Here is an 18,104-nt window from a genome sequence, read left to right on the forward strand (position 1 = left end):
AAAACTCAGGTGCATAAGGCACTGGACACTGAGCTCTGCACTCTTGCTTTCCCTAGCTTTGAAAATAAAACTTTTTTGCTAAATGCTTTAAACCTCTAATTGTTCTGTTTTACATAAATTAAAAATGACCCAGGAAAAGGAAGTTTTTACCAGTTTACCCAATTGACCTTGCAACATGTTTCAGTTATACTGGTTAGGATGAGAGAGGAGTGCAGAGTAACCAAATGCAAGTAAGTACTTGATGGAGTTTATAGTGTTATACTTCTACATAAACTAGGACGAGAGAGGATTCAGTTCTAAAGATACCATTATTCTTTAGTATATTACACAAACCTGTTCATTATCAGACATCATAAATACACATTTGCTTCTAGTGGACAACAGTGGATTACTAGTATAAGCCAAGATGCACCAAAGGGAGTCAGGAGTTAGAGTTACCAGCAGCTGTCCTCCTTTTGATGGTGCATCTCATTTCTAAATCCTGGACCAGAAGCAGGGTGCTGCCATCAATCAGTTGTGCACATCATCATCTGCCATTCTTATTTACTGCTGTGTTTGGGAACCCTTGCAACCAAAGGACTCAGAACCCAAGGATGCTCTCTTACACTTAGGCACATGAGTAACTTCACTGATTTGACTTCAGTTAGACTAGTCATGTGAATAAGCATTTGCAGTATCAGGCACTTAACTGCTTCTAGACTGATAAACCTGCTCTTGTAAATTGCTTCAGCTAACCTGCTATGGACTAGATCATCATTACATTTAGTGATGTGTCTTTACAAAGATGATATCTGTCAGCATTTAATAGCTGTAAAAAAATTAAAATAAAGTCAATTTTATTTTACAGGTGAATGTGAGTTCTGGAGTCATTTGTGTTGTGAATGGCATTAAACCTAATTTAAAAAGAAACATCAGCTAAGAAACTTGTTTGAGACAGAAGCAAGCAGCAGAATAATACATTTATAAAGCACTCTCCCCTGGTGCATCAAGTCAACCTACTAAGCATACTCCAAACTTGCTACATCTTGATAAAACCATGGGGGATTATCCTTTGGGAATACACAAGCATCATAAAAATGAAGAAGGCTCTAACAAAAAGGAAGTATGGGAAGCACTTTTTCTTTAACTCGGGTATGATTAGACCACACAAGTACATGCAAGAAAACAGATCTTTTATTTTTGTAATTCTGAGATACTACAGCACTTTTTTGGTACAAAATTGATGTTAAGCATCACATGTTGCAGTAAGAACTACAATGAAGACAGTATGATTATCTCATTATAGCTTTTTTCCTAATCCCCCTCCAAACTCTCTCCACACAAAGATATATTCTTACAATCCTGACAGGATTATTCTGGAGGTAAAACATAAGATATAATCTTTGTGAAACTGCCTGCTTCTCAGAATTATGACTGAGTATCTGAACAAATCCATGTAGCAGGGACCCACTGGGGATCATCCTGTGCCTGATGGACTGCAGACAGCAGCTGCACACAGGCCTCTTGTAAGTTGTCATTTACAATCACTTGATCAAAGAATTGACCAAACTGAGCTTCCATTTTCTTAGCACAGTCCTCCATCTCCTGCAAGTCTTCCTCCTGTAAGAGACAGTACAGACCTATAGAACATTATAGTTTCATGTGGGACACTTTTGGATGGGAATAGGTTTATCCAAGTTTTCACTTTCTACTCTTCCAAAGAGGAACTGGAGGTTAGTGGCCAGATGACAGAACTTGGAGCCAGGAGATTTGATTTCTCTTCCCAGCTCTACCATTGACTCAGTATGTGACCTTGGGCAAGACACTTAGCCCGTCTGTGCTTAGGTTTCCAATTTGTAAAATAAAGGATACTACTACTTCCTTACCTCACAGGGAGGTTGTAAGGGTTAATTCACTGATGTTCATAAAACACTGAGATCCTCATATAAAAGGGGGCATAGAAATACAAAGTAATATTATTATAAATAAAGACCTTCTATTCTGCCATGGTTCTCCCTGAAAGTGTTGCAGACATCCCTTCAGAAAACTTAGTTTCTATATGTCAACTCCAAACCATTTGCATGCGTGTCCCATTATAAACCTCATGCTTCTTGGAATAAGCTCCCTTGTATTAAAATATGATCATTTGATATTCGTTTGAGACTAAGAGGGAGTTCTTGCATATAATTTCCAGTGGGACTCAATCCTGCAAACCATCTGCAAGCAGAAGCTCTGACTGAAGTCATTGCAAGTTCCACAGGGCTTCCAGGATCAGTTATTTTGTATGTCTTTTCAGGGTAGGGACGATTTGGAAAACCACACCATGGGCCAGATCCTCAGCTAGTGTAAATTGGCGAAGTTCTAGTGACTTCAATGAAGCCATGCCAATTTACATCAGCTGAGGATGGTTCCTGTCAGAATAATTTCTGTTTGTGTTAACATTTACAGACTTATAACCTATAACAACTGTAAGATAGGCATGCCATTACAATGGTAATCAATTCTAAACCTTTGGAGCACGACTGATGGCTTGCATGGTTCACAAGAAGTCTTCCTCTACCCCCACATGCTGCATTGCACAGTTGCCTAGATGAGGTGAGGGTGCTGTTATTTGCCTCTGAAGTATCACTGTACTGGCTAATGCTACAGGCAGAATCCAGATGTGATAGACCAGAGGTCCGATCAGTTTTGCCACACCTATGTTCCTAATCTGTATTTCAGTTTGTCAGCAATATTTCCCCAAATTCCATGTTTTTAGTTATGTAATTATGATCACCTCCCACAGACAAAATGAAGGAAAAGGGAGTCTAGGAAGTCATCAGAAATCTAAAATTTTAAAACATACAGTGCTAGACAATGAAGGTCAAATTGAAGACTAAAAGTTATAGAAAAAAGTGTGACTTTTTTTTAATCCTGTTTAATTTTTGTTAAGTGTCTAGACAAAGTAAGGCATCTATAATTTTACTGTAATATAGGTAGGAATGCATCACATGCAGAACACAACCACTGTGCTTTTGTTTGAAATATCTATAGCGGATGTCTATAGGAAAAGGGACTCTGACAACACTGAAGGAAGAGGGTTCCACATATTTAACTTTAAACAACATGGAAGTGCCTACCCAGAGATCTAGGCACCTTGGCTATATATTACAAAAACAAACCAAATAATGCAAATATAAATACAGAAATCAGACTTCCTCCAAAGAAACCCACTCTAGCCACATATCCCAACCCCAGGGCACAATTCCCAGCCCTCTGTTCTCCACTTCCACTCCAAAACACCAGGAAGAGAGAGGGGCTTCGCAACATGCTGAATGTTATCAGATCTGATTTGTTTCAGACCAAAGACACGAGGGTCCTTTAAACCATTAATACAATATAGGAATGTGGCAGTTTCTGACTGAACCATCACTGTTGCACCACCTTCATTCTCTGAAACTCACCTTGAATTTCATGTTCACATAATAGTCTGTAATGACCCTGGCGTTTTTCCGAGACTGTCTCATGCAGCTCATACTAGGTGGCTTGATGAATATAATATAGGCTTTTAGATCGTGTGTCCGAGCCATTTGGATACCCTGCAAGTCAAGGTCAGATAGTAGTTACATTAAAATGTGTAAGTCGTATTCATCCCATATTTTATTTCTATTAAAAACAAATGGTTATGTACCATCATTTCCAGACTTTGCAGTATTCAAAATCCTAACATGGCCATTAAAAGGTTACATCCGCTACCTTTTAAGGGAGTTTTAAATCTTCAATTGTAATTCCTTTTTAGAGGCTCAAAACTGTCTTGGTTTTGGGGCTGCCTTTGGAAAAGATTGATTCTCCTGCTCCATGTATTGCAAGGCACTGTCTGCCTTTTGTTTCCTTCTCTCCATGCATTGATGCAATTGTTGATGTCAACAGATCACTGTGAGTAAGTAGTATTTGTAACCTGTTGTGAAAAGCAGGGGGAGTTCAAAAACTAATGAGTACAAAGTATGTTCTGCCACAGTGGCAAAATCAAATTTCCTTTTTTCATTGATAACTGAATTCAGGTGAAGGAATGGACAAGAAGAAAAACTCGAAAGGCAGCAGGAACACAGGGAACATCAATGCGCAGCATAGGAGCCTTCATGGTAGGTTGTTTTGTTATGGTTTTGAGCAGCACACCACTTCACACCTGAGGCTGTGAAACTTATCTTCATTTCTTCAACCAGTGCAAGCCACTACACCAAGTCAAAGCTTGCACAATTCCAGGTCCATGTATCTAAAGGAAGTTTCCCTCTGGAATTTATTCCACGGAGCCTTTCTTCCAGTTATATTTTTAAACGATATTTTGTTAGGTTCCCAGAGACACCCAGGTATGGAAGCCCTCTAAAATTAGAAGAATTAATACCAGCAAATAAGGGAGTAATTTAGAAAAATCTTAGAAGGGTTCTTTGCGGGACTTAAAGCCTTCAGCACCTTCTGACAACTATTAACTCAGACCTTTATTAGCCTTATCCCTCCCTACCAGCAAGCCCAGGGCCAGGAATTAGAAAGAAGAAAGCCTACGTGAACTAGCAGGATGCTGACTTTTTCATTTGGCTGAGTGGTCTAGAAATGGATCAGGAATCGTAAAGGGAGCTGAGAGAAATCTTGTTCTTTTCTGGCCTTCGGAGAAATATTTTTTGCAGTGCCCAAAAGAGGAGCATATGTGGAAGTTATCTTAATGTTTGAAGCACTGATTGTGACCATCAGTTAAGAATAGTAGCTCCATCTAAGGAGCAACATTTTTAGACCTTTAAGGTGATACAACCTAAACTTCTCTAACCAATCACCTCGCTGAGGAGATATAGTGACCATTCCGCCTCATAAAAGAATCTCAAGTCACACAGGCAGCTTCTGAAAAATTCTTTTGTTAACTCCACCCTGGTTCTCACCGATCAGTGAGAAGGAAGAGGAAAAAGGGGTTCTCCCTCTAACCCAGGGGTGGCCAACCTGAGCCTAAGCCGCCAGAATTTACCAACGTACATTGCCAAAGAGCCACAGTAATACGTCAGCAGCCCCCCCATGAGCTCCCACTCCACCCCCAGCGCCTCCCACCCACCAGCAGTCCTTCTGACCAGCACCTCCCCCTCCCTCCCCGCACCTCCGCATCAGCTGTTTCGTGGCATGCAGGAGGCTTGGAGGGGGAGTGGGAGGAACGAAGCCACAGCAGGCTTAGGGCTGGAGTGGGGGCAGGGCCTGTGGCAGAGCCAGGGGTGGAGCAGTGAGCACCCCCTGGCACATTGGAAAGTTGGCACCTGTAGCTCTAGCCCCAGAGTCGGTGCCGCATATTAACTTCTGAAGAGCCGCACGTGACTCTAGAGCCACAGGTTCGCCACCCCTGCTCTAAGCATTTAGAGAGAATTGGGGAAGGTGTTTCTTCAGTGACATTGCAGTGGTACTACTTTTAAGTCTAAAGAACACAACAATGTAAAATTAAGCTGGGGACACTTTAGACTGTCTCAGGAGAATCATTCTTTCTTAAACGTTCCCGTCTCTCCTACTGGATTAAGTTTCCAAGCTATGAACGAACAGTTTTTTCAGTCGCTAGTAGCATTCGTTCAGGATGTACTGTCTCATTGTACAAAACAGTATAAGGCAATATGGGTCAGTGTCCATTTTTCCCGGAAAATTTTCAATTGAAAGTATGTGATACAATAACCAGAATAGACTTCTAAACCATGGTGATAAGCACATTAGAAATGATAGCATGTGTGCATGTATATACTCCACCTCACTTTGTTGTTTACAATGTACACAATCTTATTAATGAATCCTGATCCAATTTTATAGTAAGTTTGCTAATTGAACCTTCTCTCCAAGCAGTTCTCAGGACCTGTAGGATGCAGATGACAGTCTCTTCCATGAAGTTTAAGTCTTAGATCCCCCTAGTTACCTGTGGTTCCAAATCCACTATACAGATCTTCCCTTCATCAAGAACTGTTCGCACAGCATCAACACTGGTGCCATATAGGTGTCCCTTGTATTCCCCATGCTCCAGCATTCTGCAAGAGGGGTGAGAAGGGAGAATGAGAAGAGAAGTGAAGCAGACCCTTTAAATGACAGCCTCTGAAATATGCATTTAGCAATGAAATCAAGAGACCGAAGAGCTAAAGAAGGATTACTCCTCTGTGGAAACTGAATGATATTAAGATACTGGAACCGTTACTGAGGATAAAAATCTAGATTAAACAGGACTGTCAGATCCAAATCTCCAGTCTCTGAAGAGACTCCAAAATTATGTATTTCTACCCACTTCCCCTCCAAATATACATGAGAAGGTTCAGAGGTCATGGTTTTGATTGGTATCAAGACATCTATATGGAAATTCTACACTGGTATTTACTACAGTAATAACAAAACCAATACTTTGCATTTATGTAGGGCTAACCATCGGGATCTCAAAAAGACAGTTACCTTTTCCGTAACTGGTGTTCTTCGAGATATGTTGCTCCTGTCTATTCAACTTAGGTGTGTGTGCTCACCACATACACCGGTCCCGGAAGTTTTTCCCTCAGCAGTATCCGTAGGGGACACACATGCCGCGGTATATAGGGCACTGCTAGTTCTCCCCACCCTCAGTTCCTTCTTGCCAGAAACTCCGACAATGGGGAAGGAGGGCAGGTTGTGGAATAGACACGAGCAACACATCTTGAAGAACACCAGTTACGGAAAAGATAACTGTCTTTTGTTCGAGTGCTTGCTCATGTCCATTCAACTTAGGTGACTCCCAACCAGTATCCCTCGGAGGTGGGTAGGAGTTCACGGACGTGGAGATTGCAACACCGCTCTGCCGAACTCAACGTCATCCCTGGCCTCCTGGGTAATGGCCTCCTGGGTAATGGCGTGAATGTGTGCACTGAGGGCTACGTTGTGGCTCAAAAGATGTCCTGGATTGGGAAGTGTTCCACGAAGGCCACCAAAGATGCCTGTGCTCTGGTTGAGTGGGCTCTGATGATTGGCGCCGGAGCACTGCCGGGAGCATGGTCCTGGTAGCAGGTGTGCCCTAGTCCATAATAGCCCAGAACTCCTTCCTAGAAGCCTCAGGAAGGGAGCCCTTGAACTTGGCTATGGCTTGCCACATGTTAAAATCATAGCATCTCAGGAGGGCTTGATGGTTGGCCACCCTCAACTGGAGGATGAATAAACCTTACGCCCAAACAAGTCTAGTCTCTTGGAGTCTTTGTTCTTAGGGGTACCCCGGGTTGACCTTGTTGTCCCCTGTGGATAACTGCTTCTACCACTAGGGAGTTGGGAGCAGGGTGGGTGTACAGGTACTCGTGGCCTTCGGATGGCACAAAATACTTGCGCTCGGCCCTCTTGGAGATGGGAGGAAGGAGTTTGCCACAGGGCATTAGTGATCTTAGAGACCCCATCATGAAGGGTAGAGCCACCCTGGCCAGTGCTGTGGAGCAGAGGACATTGAAGAGAGAATCCGAAGGCTCCTCTAGCTCCTCCGCCTGAAGATCAGGTTGGCAGCGACCCTCTTCAGTAGTTCCTGGTGTGCTTTACCATCATCTGGAGGAACCGGGAGAGGTGACCCCGTTATAGCCTCGTCTGGTGATGACGAGGAAGATGCCGGTGCAGTAGGGTCCTCCACAACTATTTGTGGCCCAGTGGCTTGTTCCCCTGCTCCCTCTTTGACCTGCGGGGTCCTTGCACCCAAGGCTTTGTGCACCACAGGACAGCGGGAGAGGCAGCTGGTCTCTCCGAGGCTCCGGACAGCGAGCGGGCGGCCTGGGAGGGCTGGGTGAACCTGGCCTGAGGCCACGGGGCTGGTTTTGGTGCTGACCATGGAGCCAGTACTGCTGATACTGGAGCTTGTCCCGCTGTCAGGGAACCTTGCTCTGAACCAGGGCTGGATCCTGAGTGGTCACTCCCAGGTGACCAGGACAGAGAGGAACGGTGGCTCTGTCCTGACCGGTGCCAGTCACTCTGCCTGGAGTCTGATCTGGAGCGGGGTCTTAGGGACCAGTGGCGCTCGATGGATCCGCGATGGCTTGGAGCTGGTGATCTAAGTCTCGCACTTGACAAGCGGTACCGGGGTGAGGAGTGGGCCCAGTGCCGGGAAGCACCCAAATGTGGTGATGTCCTCCTACGGGATTAGCAACAGTCCGAGGAGTGGTGACGTCAATCCCTCGATGGGTCCCTGGAGCGGTACAGCAGTCTCGTAGATACCGGGTGCCAGGACTGGTACTCCTGCTGGGGGGTGCATGCCTCCAAAGGTCTGCACCCAGTGGCCAGCAAGCTATGCCTCGAGCCTCTCTGCCCGTGCCCAAGGTCTGGGGACCAAATGGGGCTGCGCTGCATCTGCCTTTTGTGGTCAGATGCATGGTGGCTACGGGAGGGCAAGTGCTGGTGGGACGTTCCCAGAGGTGAAAGTAAGCCGGTACAGCATACCGGCAAGAGCCAGTACGCCGTGCTGGACTGGCTTTCCCAAGCTGATGCTTTAAAGGGCCCTGGGCTCCCAGGCCCTTTAAAGTGCCCCCCGAGCCCCACTGCCAGAGCCCTGGGGTAGCAGCGGCCGGAGCCCCCGGGCTCCCCCACAGCGGCCTCTCCCACAGCGGCCGGAGCCCCCGGGCCCTTTAAAGCACCCCCCGAGCCCTGCTGCTGGAGCCCTGGGGTAGTGGCGGCCGGGCTCCGGTGCTGATTTAAAGGGCCTGGGGCTCCGGCCACTGCGGGGAGCCCCGCGCCCTTTAAAGCACACCCCCAAAGGCTCCCCGCAGCGGCCAGAGCCCCCGGGCCCTTTAAAGCACCCCCCGAGCCCTGCTGCTGGAGCCCTGGGGTAGCGGCGGTAGGGCTCCGGCGGCAATTTAAAGGGCCCAGAGCGCTGCTGCGGTAGCAGTGGCCAGAGCCCGGGACCCTTTAAATCACCCCTGAGCCCCGGGGCTCCCAGCTGCCAGCTCTGGGGGTGATTTAAAGGCCTCAAGGCTCCCAGCCGCAGCCAGAGCCTTTAAACCTTGATTTAAAGGGCCTGGGTATTTAAAGGCCCCGCCTCTTCCGGCCGAGGCCAAGCCCCCTGCTCAGGACTCCCGAGTACCGGTAAGTACTTTAAGTTACTTTCACCCCCAGACGTTCCCCACGACGGGGAATGGTGCTGCTGAGGGCGGAAGTGGCCTGAACGCGTATTTACCCCATGACTGAGGAACCGCAGGAGCGGGTGTGGGTGGCACAGGGAGGATCATGATTTCCCGTGCTGCCTGCAGGGCCTCTGGCATGGACGGCACCCAGAGCTGATGGACGCCTCTGCCGTTATCCAGGGCAGCCGGCGGGGAACGGGTTGGGCTACATCACTCCCTCGGAGCTTGGGCCTGAGATCCTGACATGGGTGAAGAGTTGCCTAGCATGGGACCTTGTTCACACTCTGTTTTATCCTTTCCCTTGCGGGAGGTTGGAGACTGGCCTCCCATCACCTTCTTTGGCTTCTTGGTTGGAGCCACGGATGGGAACTGGTGCTGGCCAGCGGACGGCCAATGGGGCGCTGCGTACCAAGGTCACGGTGCTCAGTGCAGAGTCAGAGCATTGCTCTGGTGCTGGGGTGAGGGCTGAATATCGTGCTCCTTCTTAGTCCTTGGCTTGAAGGACTTGCAAATTTTGCACTTCTCACTGATGTGTCCTTCGCTCAAGCAACGCAGACAACTGCTGTCTGAATCACTAACGGGCACGGGCCTCTTGCAGCAATCACAGGGCTTAAAGCCTGGGGACTGGGACATGCCCCATCCCGAGGCAAAGTCCAATTCAGAACCTACAAAGTCTCTAACTATAGCTAAGGGATTTATAAACACTAACAGAAAACTACATACACTATAATACAAGAGATAATTAGTTCGTATGAATGAGCAGCAACAGCACTAGCTGAAGCAACAGTTCCAGCACCGTCACTGGCGGCAAGAAGGAACTGAGGGTGGGGAGAACCAGCAGCACCCTATATACCGCGGCACGTGCACGCCACTCCAGGGGGCGCCAGAGCCAGTCCCCTACGAATACTGCTGAGGGAAAAACTTCCAGCACCAGTGCACGTGGCAAGCACACACACGTAAGTTGAATGGACATGAGCAAGCACTCGAAGAAGAAGGGTACATCTACACAGCAAAAAAACCAAAAAAACACACCCAAATCCTGTGACAGTGAGTCTCAGGGGCTGGGTTTACACACAGGCTCATGGAGCTTGCACTACAAAGCTAAAAAAATAGCCATACTACAGACCTTCTGGCTTGGGCCTGAGCTCAGGCTACGAAGCCCAGGGAAGAGGGTGGGTTTCAGAGCCCAAGCTGGAATGGCTACATCGCTATTTTTAGCACTATGGTGTGAGTCCAAGTCTATAGACCCAGGCTCAGACTTGCTGCTGCAGGATTTTTTTTTGCTGTGTAGATGTATCTAAAGTCTTTTACATGCTTTAATGAATTATGCTTCATAACAGCCCTTTGAATTATGTAAATATCCTCATTTTACTAATGGGGAAACTGCAGCATACAAGTTAGAGGGCACTTTTGAAAATTTGGTCCTTAAAGGTTCTGGTGCCTTCATGGAGATACATTTGACTGCAAGGCCCACTCCCACTAAAGATGTGGATGTGGGATCAGGGCCTGATTTTGAGTGCTCAGTTTTAGCCTTATTTTAGAAATGTACAGTCTGATTTTTAGAAGTGTTGAGAACCCATAACTCCAACTGAAGTCCACAGGAGTTGCAGGAGCTCAGGCCTTCTAAGAATCAGGTCCGAGGTTGCTAAAATTAGGCAGTCAAAAACCAACACACTCTAAAGGAGAGGCTACTTTGAAAATCTGGGCCTAAGGGTATTCATGTATACACAGCAATTAGACATCCACTTCTGGGCAGTGCCAGCTGACTCAGGCTCATGGGGTTCGGGCTGTGGAGCTGTTTAATTGCAGTGTAGGCATTCAGGCTTGGGCTGCAGTCCTAGCTCTGGGACTCTCCAACTTTAGAGAGTTAGAGCCTGGGCTCCAGCCCAAGCCTAAACATCTACACTGCAATTAAACAGCCCCTTAGCCTGAGTCCAGTAAGCCCAAGTCAGCTGGCATGGGCCAGCTGTGGGTTTTTAAGTGCAGTGTACACATATCCTACAGCTCACACCAGAAGTCTGTGGCAGAAAAGGAAAAGAACCCTGGTCTTCTGACTCTCAGCATTTGGGCTAAACCACAAGACTATCCCTGCCTTGGAGCATGTTAAACTTTAGAGATGAAAGCAATAGGAATCCCAAAATTACCTGTGACTATATACCATGTTTTCAAATGTTTCCTTTGATACATAGTGATACTCACGACCATTCTCTTCATAGCTTTTCTGAGCACGAGTGGTGTCTTAAGAAAGAAAAATAAAAGTTTTTAAAGTTCTTGTAAGTATTTTCTTTCTTCAGTAAATCAATTTGAGAACATAGTTCATAGTGAAAAGCCAGGACTCCCAAACTCCATTTTTGGAGCTGTGAATATATAAATTTTAAAAACTCTGTTCATTTTCACAAGTAATCAAATGGAAATAATATAACTAATGGTTTCTACTTTCTAGCTCACAGCAAAAGCCCTGTCTACACTAGAATGAGATCAGTAAATCTTCCAAAATTGAATGTGTGTCCCCACACTACCCCTTGGGGTCCATTTTAAGCACAATGGGCATTGTTCCTGAAGGAACAGTGAACCATTAGACTTAGACCTTGTCTACACTACACAGTTTTGTCGACAAAAGTCAGCTTTTGTTGACTAAACAGTAGAGTTTTACACACTGCAATGCTCCTCCCGCCAATTTAACTTTCCTGCTACACCGAAAAAATAAAACCACCTCGACAAGTGGCAGTGCATGAAAACTGTTCTGCAGTAGTTTAAAAATGGCCTGCACTGCTCCACTTTATATTGTATTAATTTCTTTGAGAAGGCTAAGAAATGTAAGATTGATAAATTGCTCCAGTTCCTCAATTTTAAAACTATTAAGACAGGGATTTAGAGCCTTGCACTTCTGGAGTTTTATCTTCACAAAACCTTGTACCGAATGAGCAGATGCCAAACATCTCTCCATTCAAGTCAGAGATGAGAAGTTGTGAGAATCTGCTTTAGATTTAGTATGCTAGAAGGGAAATCTGCAAGGCTTGCTAGTTTCCTGTCTATCTGGATATTTATATGGCCCTCATTACCATAATATCTGGACACCTTATAAACAAACATTCAATGAATTTATCTTCACTACTCCCCTAGGAAGGGCCTCAGCCCCATTTTACAAATGAGAAAAAATGAGGTATAATGAGATTAAGTGACTTGTCCAAAGTCACGCAGGTAATCCATTGGCATAACAAGAATCAAACCCAGGCATACCAAGAATCAAATCAAAATAACAGTGGCTTAACCCAAAGACCATCCTTCCTCTTCCCCTGCCAGTTGCAAAAACTGGCCAAAGACAATATTTTAAATAAAGCCCCGTAAAATAAAGTAGCTTTTCCTTCTTTCCTGTAGTTCCCACAAAAATAAAAGGAAATGTGTATTGTTAGTCTAGACATCTGTGCCCTTTTAACAAATTCACAGATAGCTCAATATTCTTGATTGGTAGGGAAACCATCCCTGCAGCAAAGAGTCTATAAATATTCTGTGGCAGGAGAAAGGGAGTTGATATTTCATGTTTTCTTTCCCCAAAACAGGAAGTTAAAGAGTGAAAGGAACATGTCACATACGGGGTACAGCACTTTGAAAATGATGAGGGTTCATTCCAATAAGCCGCCGCCTTAGCTCATTCACGCCAACCCCTGAAGGACCTGGATAGTTTTAAAAAAAGCCACACACAATACATTAATGACTGAGACTACACATAAAATAGTTTACTAAAACTATGAGTATATCATATTTATAACAGTCATGTTCCGGTATTATCTCATATGCAAGAACTGGTGAAGCAAATGACTAGCATGGAAATCACGTTACTGCTTCCTCCACTGGGCTTCCCAATTGGTGGCATCACAAATTAAGTGCCTGACTTTGAAAAGTGCAAGGCACCTACAGTTCCCATTGAATTCAACAGGAGCTGTGACTGTTTAGTACTCTTCAGGATCAGGTCATCACTTTCTAGCAGAATAGCTACAGCCAGAAGGGGACTCAGCAATACTAATTTGAATTATATCTATAGATCTAGATCTATAGACATATCTCAAACATGTACAGATCTAGGATGAGAGGTTTTCCCCTCACCACAAATACCCAGGAATGCTGCGCCTAGCAAAAATACAAGCAGCTTCCATTCAAACAGTTATTAAATCTAAAATTCCATTTTAGGACCAGCAACTCATCACGTATCATGATACTTGCTCAGGGCGAGCCTTATGGGTGGGCAGTGAGGGCAACTGCCCAGGGTGCCGGGGAGTGGTGGCATTTCATGGTCAAGAGGCAGCAGAAGGGCCATGCCCACCCAGGAGGCAGGGGGAGGGGATAAAGAGGGCTGCGGGGCAGGAACCATGACAGCTGCAGTGCTGCTGCCGTTCCTCTGGCCGATATCCACATTGATATCCACTGAGCTTTCCCAGCTGCGTAAACTGAAGTTTTCTAGGCTGGGTTTTTAACATCCCTCCCGCCATTGCTGTTTCTGTTTGTTCTTAACCATAGTCCTATAAAAGCATCACTTCAAGGTCTCGGTCACAAAGGATTTATAAATGTTTTATCATTGCTATATATATAATAACCCCATTGAAGTTAAACTGGACTCCGTTTTTGTGATGAAATGTGTTTTCATCCAATATTTGTTACTGTAGGGTTGTCTGAGAGTATTGCATTGCTGAAACTTTTGAAGCGTTGAAGGAAATGTTTTGGAACAACAGGAACCACATACAAGCACACAGACTTTATAAAACTGATGTTTGGAAAAAATAAAAGGTAGGTCAAACTTTGGGTCGACCACCTTCAGGAACTACGTGTTAGGGCCCATGTCACTGCCCACTGCAGTCAGTGGGAGGACTCCCACTGGATCGGGTTTTATTGAATCTCTCATTTCACAAGCGCTTGAGCAGTAAGGACACTTCCCTCTGCATTTACTAGAGCTTGTAAGATTTGCATGAGTAGGTGCATCCCTGTCTGGAGGGCATGCTCCTGTCAGTTGCTGGAACATACCTACTAGCACAATTAGTCGGTTTCGATCTGTGGGATGTCGCTGGTATCTCACCACCTCCTCATAAGGAGCTGCTGCTGTGCTGCAACAGCTGCTGGGACACCGTGCGTAACAGGGCTGCTGGGTGTTCTGGGATTTCCTGCGGCAGAGACGCATGCTTCTACGGAAACCAGCTGAGAAGGGCAGAAAGTAACTAATATTGAAATCCAAGCAGTGGGTGCAGGTGATAACTAGTTCCACTATCTGAATGATCTCCAACTAGGCTACCAAGAACATACTGTGAGTTGTAGCTTTTCTTAAGGTAGAAAATAATTTATCTATAGTTCTTGATACAAGAGTTTGGTGGGGACTCTGAAAGCAGCTTGGATTTCCAAAATAGAAGCACAAGTATTGAAAGTCACTCTAACTTTGTCCAGAATTAAACCCCCAGAAACAAGTCTGCAAAACAAACCAGAGGGAGATTTCCAGCCATATAGATCATTAGGAATGGGTGACTTGCTCTGGAAAATGTAACTGCTCCAAAAATTCATCCAACCTCTCAACTGAATTCAACCTTTTTTTCAGCTCAGTTCATAAGAGTTCTGTAGTTCACTTACCAGACTTGCTGCTTAGCCTCATCCCCAGCAATGGAAACCTCACATGGTCTGCACTGTATAGCTTGGGAAAGCCCCAGAAGCCATTCACACCACAGCATGAGATTTAAGGGGGAGATCTGAAGGACCAGAAGCCTAGTGCAGCTAAGTTATGCAGGGGCTGGCAACCTACTGGGGAGGTGGGCTTATTGGAAAAGAATCAACAAGCAAGGAGTGGAAAGGGAAGGATAGCTTACTGGGATCTATAAAGGCAAAGTGAATACAGATTGGGTCAGGGAATCTTCAGAGGCAAGGGAAAGGAATGCTTCTGAGAAAAATCACACACAATAGATTTAGCTTCAGACAAGCATCCAGTCTAAATCAAACCTTTTGCCTATTCCTAATCACCACATACCAATAAAGACCCGTTGGCCAGATCCACTGAACTCCTCCTCTTCTAGGCATGAAGAACAAACAAGCAGGAAGGAGAAAGGAGGGTGAATACTGAACAGTCAATTGAATTTCCCCTCATCTTTCATATCACAGAATTGGAAATATTTAAGTCACTGATAATGCCACTGAAATAAGGTCATGAAGTACAGAGACCAGTTTACTAAAGTACTGTATAATATCAAAGATTTAAACCAAGTCACTAACATTTCTATGAAAGTGAAATTTAAGCTCATCGACCACTAGAAAGTCTAAATAAGAGTTTAAATTCCTCACTTTATTATCTTTGAAAAGAACAGCTAAAGTGTCACACACTGTTTTTAAATATTCATAATGTAGAAGAGCGGTGTGCAATTTAAGTTCTTCAAGTGAAATCTAGCCATCATGAACTCCTTAAATGCAATATTAAAATAATCAAGAATCTGGGAGCTCAAAATATCAGTAAACCTAAAAAAAAATCCCAGAACAATTGTAAAAACTTCTGCTGTCTACATCTCAGCCTTAGATTCCACAACCAAAGGCACTTTGATACCTCGCCACTGCCCAAATCACCTGCCTAACCGATCTCCTTCATTTCCTTCTCCTGCACTCATTTTCAGACCTTCTCCCATGCTGTGCTGTGTGCTTGGAACAGCCTTCCTGAACAGTGCACACATTCCCTCCTTAAAACTCCCTTCTTCTGCAAAGCCTCTGATTTCTAATTCCCTACAAATCTCATATCACTCTTCTATAATAAAACATTTCCAAACTGTATAATAAACAAGATGAAAAAAGTTAAAAATAACTAGCAAGAAACCTATTTTGACAGCAGTGTTCAGATCTCATTTCCCATGGGAAACTGTGCCTCGCCTCGCCTCCCCTCCCTCCTGCCCAAGCTAAGCTGTATCTTCTTTCCTGTTATTCAGTTTTATTCTCCCTACATCTTCTGTCTGCTGTCTTTTCTTTGTCTCTTTGGTCTAACTTTATATGGAAGTTGTTCCAGGGCAGGGACATTGTCTTTACATTCACCTGGAAAGTGCCAGGCATGCTATGGGATTACCTTTTAAGATTAGACACTACATCGATGGGTGCCTCATGAACAAATAAGCGCCAAAAAGGTAGTTGAATCGCATGGTGTTGTCCATAGTGGACTTGATAATAGATTCTACTCTTCACTTTTCTCAGGTTCTTTGAAGCTTTTCTTCCTGCCTGTGTACATCAATGGATATACACTAACAACACCTCATGTTTGGTTATAGTGAGAATTCTCTGACAAATAATGGGTTGTGGAGCATGCTCTGAAGACATTCAGGCTAAGGTATATAGTGATAATAAATTACCTGGTTAGCAAAGATGACAGATTTCTGGATCAGAATAAAATAAAATTGCATTTTAATCTGCCTACCTCACTTCCATGGTCATTTCCTCCTAAGCTCTTGTTTGTTCCTCTGCCTGACCTGACCTCTCCACCCAGAGTTAACAAGCAAATTCAACAACTATGTACTGCAATGGGCTGAATTCCCAAAGGTAACAGGGCTATTGTCTGTAGTATTTTTCTGGCTTTAGCAGATTACTGTTTAAAATCTATAGGAGACAAAAGTTTAAAGTTACCTTCTTTAAGCTCCTCTGGAGATTTGGATAAGTATGTACAAACAAGAAGAGAGATGAACAATTAGGGCTCCGAGGAGACCAAGTTCAAGCCTAACTGGGCAAAACTGGACCAATTCATATGTCCTTCAACTTGAGTGCCAACTATGAAACACACAATGCTGGTTTGAAATTAAAATAAGCATGTGCCAGACAAACCACAAAACTTGGATCTGAATCCTACCTCCCTAAACAAGAGAGTGCTCAGGTACAGAGTTTGGCTCTGGCCACTCTCCAATAGCGTACTTGGAAAGTACAACCTATAGTTGCTCCAATGACTCAGTTGTCAAGGTAGAGCGGAGGCCTGAGCTGGGAATGATCTTTGGACTTTTTTCCCTGGCTGCCTGGAAACAGAAAAGAGGGGACTCAGCTAATGAGCAGGATTTGAACTAATTCTCCAAGAACGCAACTATTGCGGGGAAAAGGGCATTAGTGGCCCTAAATAAAGATGCAAGTGACTTCCTCACCAACACCCTTATTCTGTTTTGTAAGCCTCAAGCATTGCCCTCAAAAGAGGAGAAGAATGAAGGTTCTGTGAGTTGGAGTTAAGCAGATGGGGAAGAGCCCACATCCAGATCCTTGGTACTCTTGTACAGCAGCAACAGCACAGCAAGAAAAAGAAGAGGGCAAGTAATTTAACCAAAATAAGAAAGCAAATTATTTGAACTGAGAAATTTAGAAGTGATGTGGGATCTAATTTGTTCTAAAAGACCAAGTTTTGTATTGCTTCAGATACACAGTTGAACATGTATGACAGGACTTTCAAAGTGTGATTGTACTCTGAAAAGTGTCTGTAAAAATGGCATCCTGAGGTTCCATGATTGAGTGCCATGATTTTCTCTCTGAGGTGCTCAGTTTACAATAAGAAATGTGTTTGTTTCTATGCCTGCCCTGAAAACACAGACTAGGATTTAACAAACAGTTTCTTCATTTGTCTTCATCCACAGTAATAAAGATACCATGGACTAAATTAGGGTCTCATTTATACTTGAGAAATCCCATTATCTTCCAGTTATCCCTTCTGACACCTTTGGTTTGCAAAACATGTAATGGATTAGAGCTTAGTAAACATGACTGTCATTGCTGCATAAGAAGGAAAAGAATTGAGCTCACTTTTCCGTCTGTATATGGGCTCTGCAGGGCTAACAGGAACAAACAGCAGTAAAAATTTATTTTGGTCACTGAAGTCACCCAGATATGGCTCTGGATAAACACAGGGAGCAGTTCTACTGAGTAAACAGGTATAATTTTAGAGAGTCACTTTTCAAGAGAGAATTGCACTTAAATCCTATTGCTTTTTGTTTGTTTTTTTGTTTTTTGTTGGATACCTCTTACTTGTCTTTGAGTCTTAGAGGATGAGACAGAACTGGA

The 18,104-nt window shown here is 44.5% G+C and overlaps 1 protein-coding gene across 1 annotated transcript in view; it reads right to left on the reverse strand.

Annotated features, from left to right (window-relative positions):
- Positions 1–1,237: 1,237 nt before the first annotated feature.
- The window catches only part of MPP4 (MAGUK p55 scaffold protein 4), a 35,929-nt gene continuing 19,062 nt past the window's right edge, over positions 1,238–18,104 (reverse strand). Inside the window, exons 15-22 of the mRNA XM_077829466.1 lie at positions 16,698–16,712; positions 15,073–15,114; positions 14,088–14,258; positions 12,665–12,745; positions 11,216–11,309; positions 5,888–5,996; positions 3,423–3,557; positions 1,238–1,599 (exon numbers count right to left, since the gene is read on the reverse strand). Coding sequence (XP_077685592.1) covers positions 1,408–1,599; positions 3,423–3,557; positions 5,888–5,996; positions 11,216–11,309; positions 12,665–12,745; positions 14,088–14,258; positions 15,073–15,114; positions 16,698–16,712 — 839 coding nt within the window. The 3' untranslated portion in view covers positions 1,238–1,407. The remainder of the gene's footprint in view (positions 1,600–3,422; positions 3,558–5,887; positions 5,997–11,215; positions 11,310–12,664; positions 12,746–14,087; positions 14,259–15,072; positions 15,115–16,697; positions 16,713–18,104) is intronic.

Source organism: Eretmochelys imbricata, chromosome 11, assembly GCF_965152235.1.
Source record: "Eretmochelys imbricata isolate rEreImb1 chromosome 11, rEreImb1.hap1, whole genome shotgun sequence".
NCBI classification, from domain to species: Eukaryota; Metazoa; Chordata; order Testudines; family Cheloniidae; genus Eretmochelys; species Eretmochelys imbricata.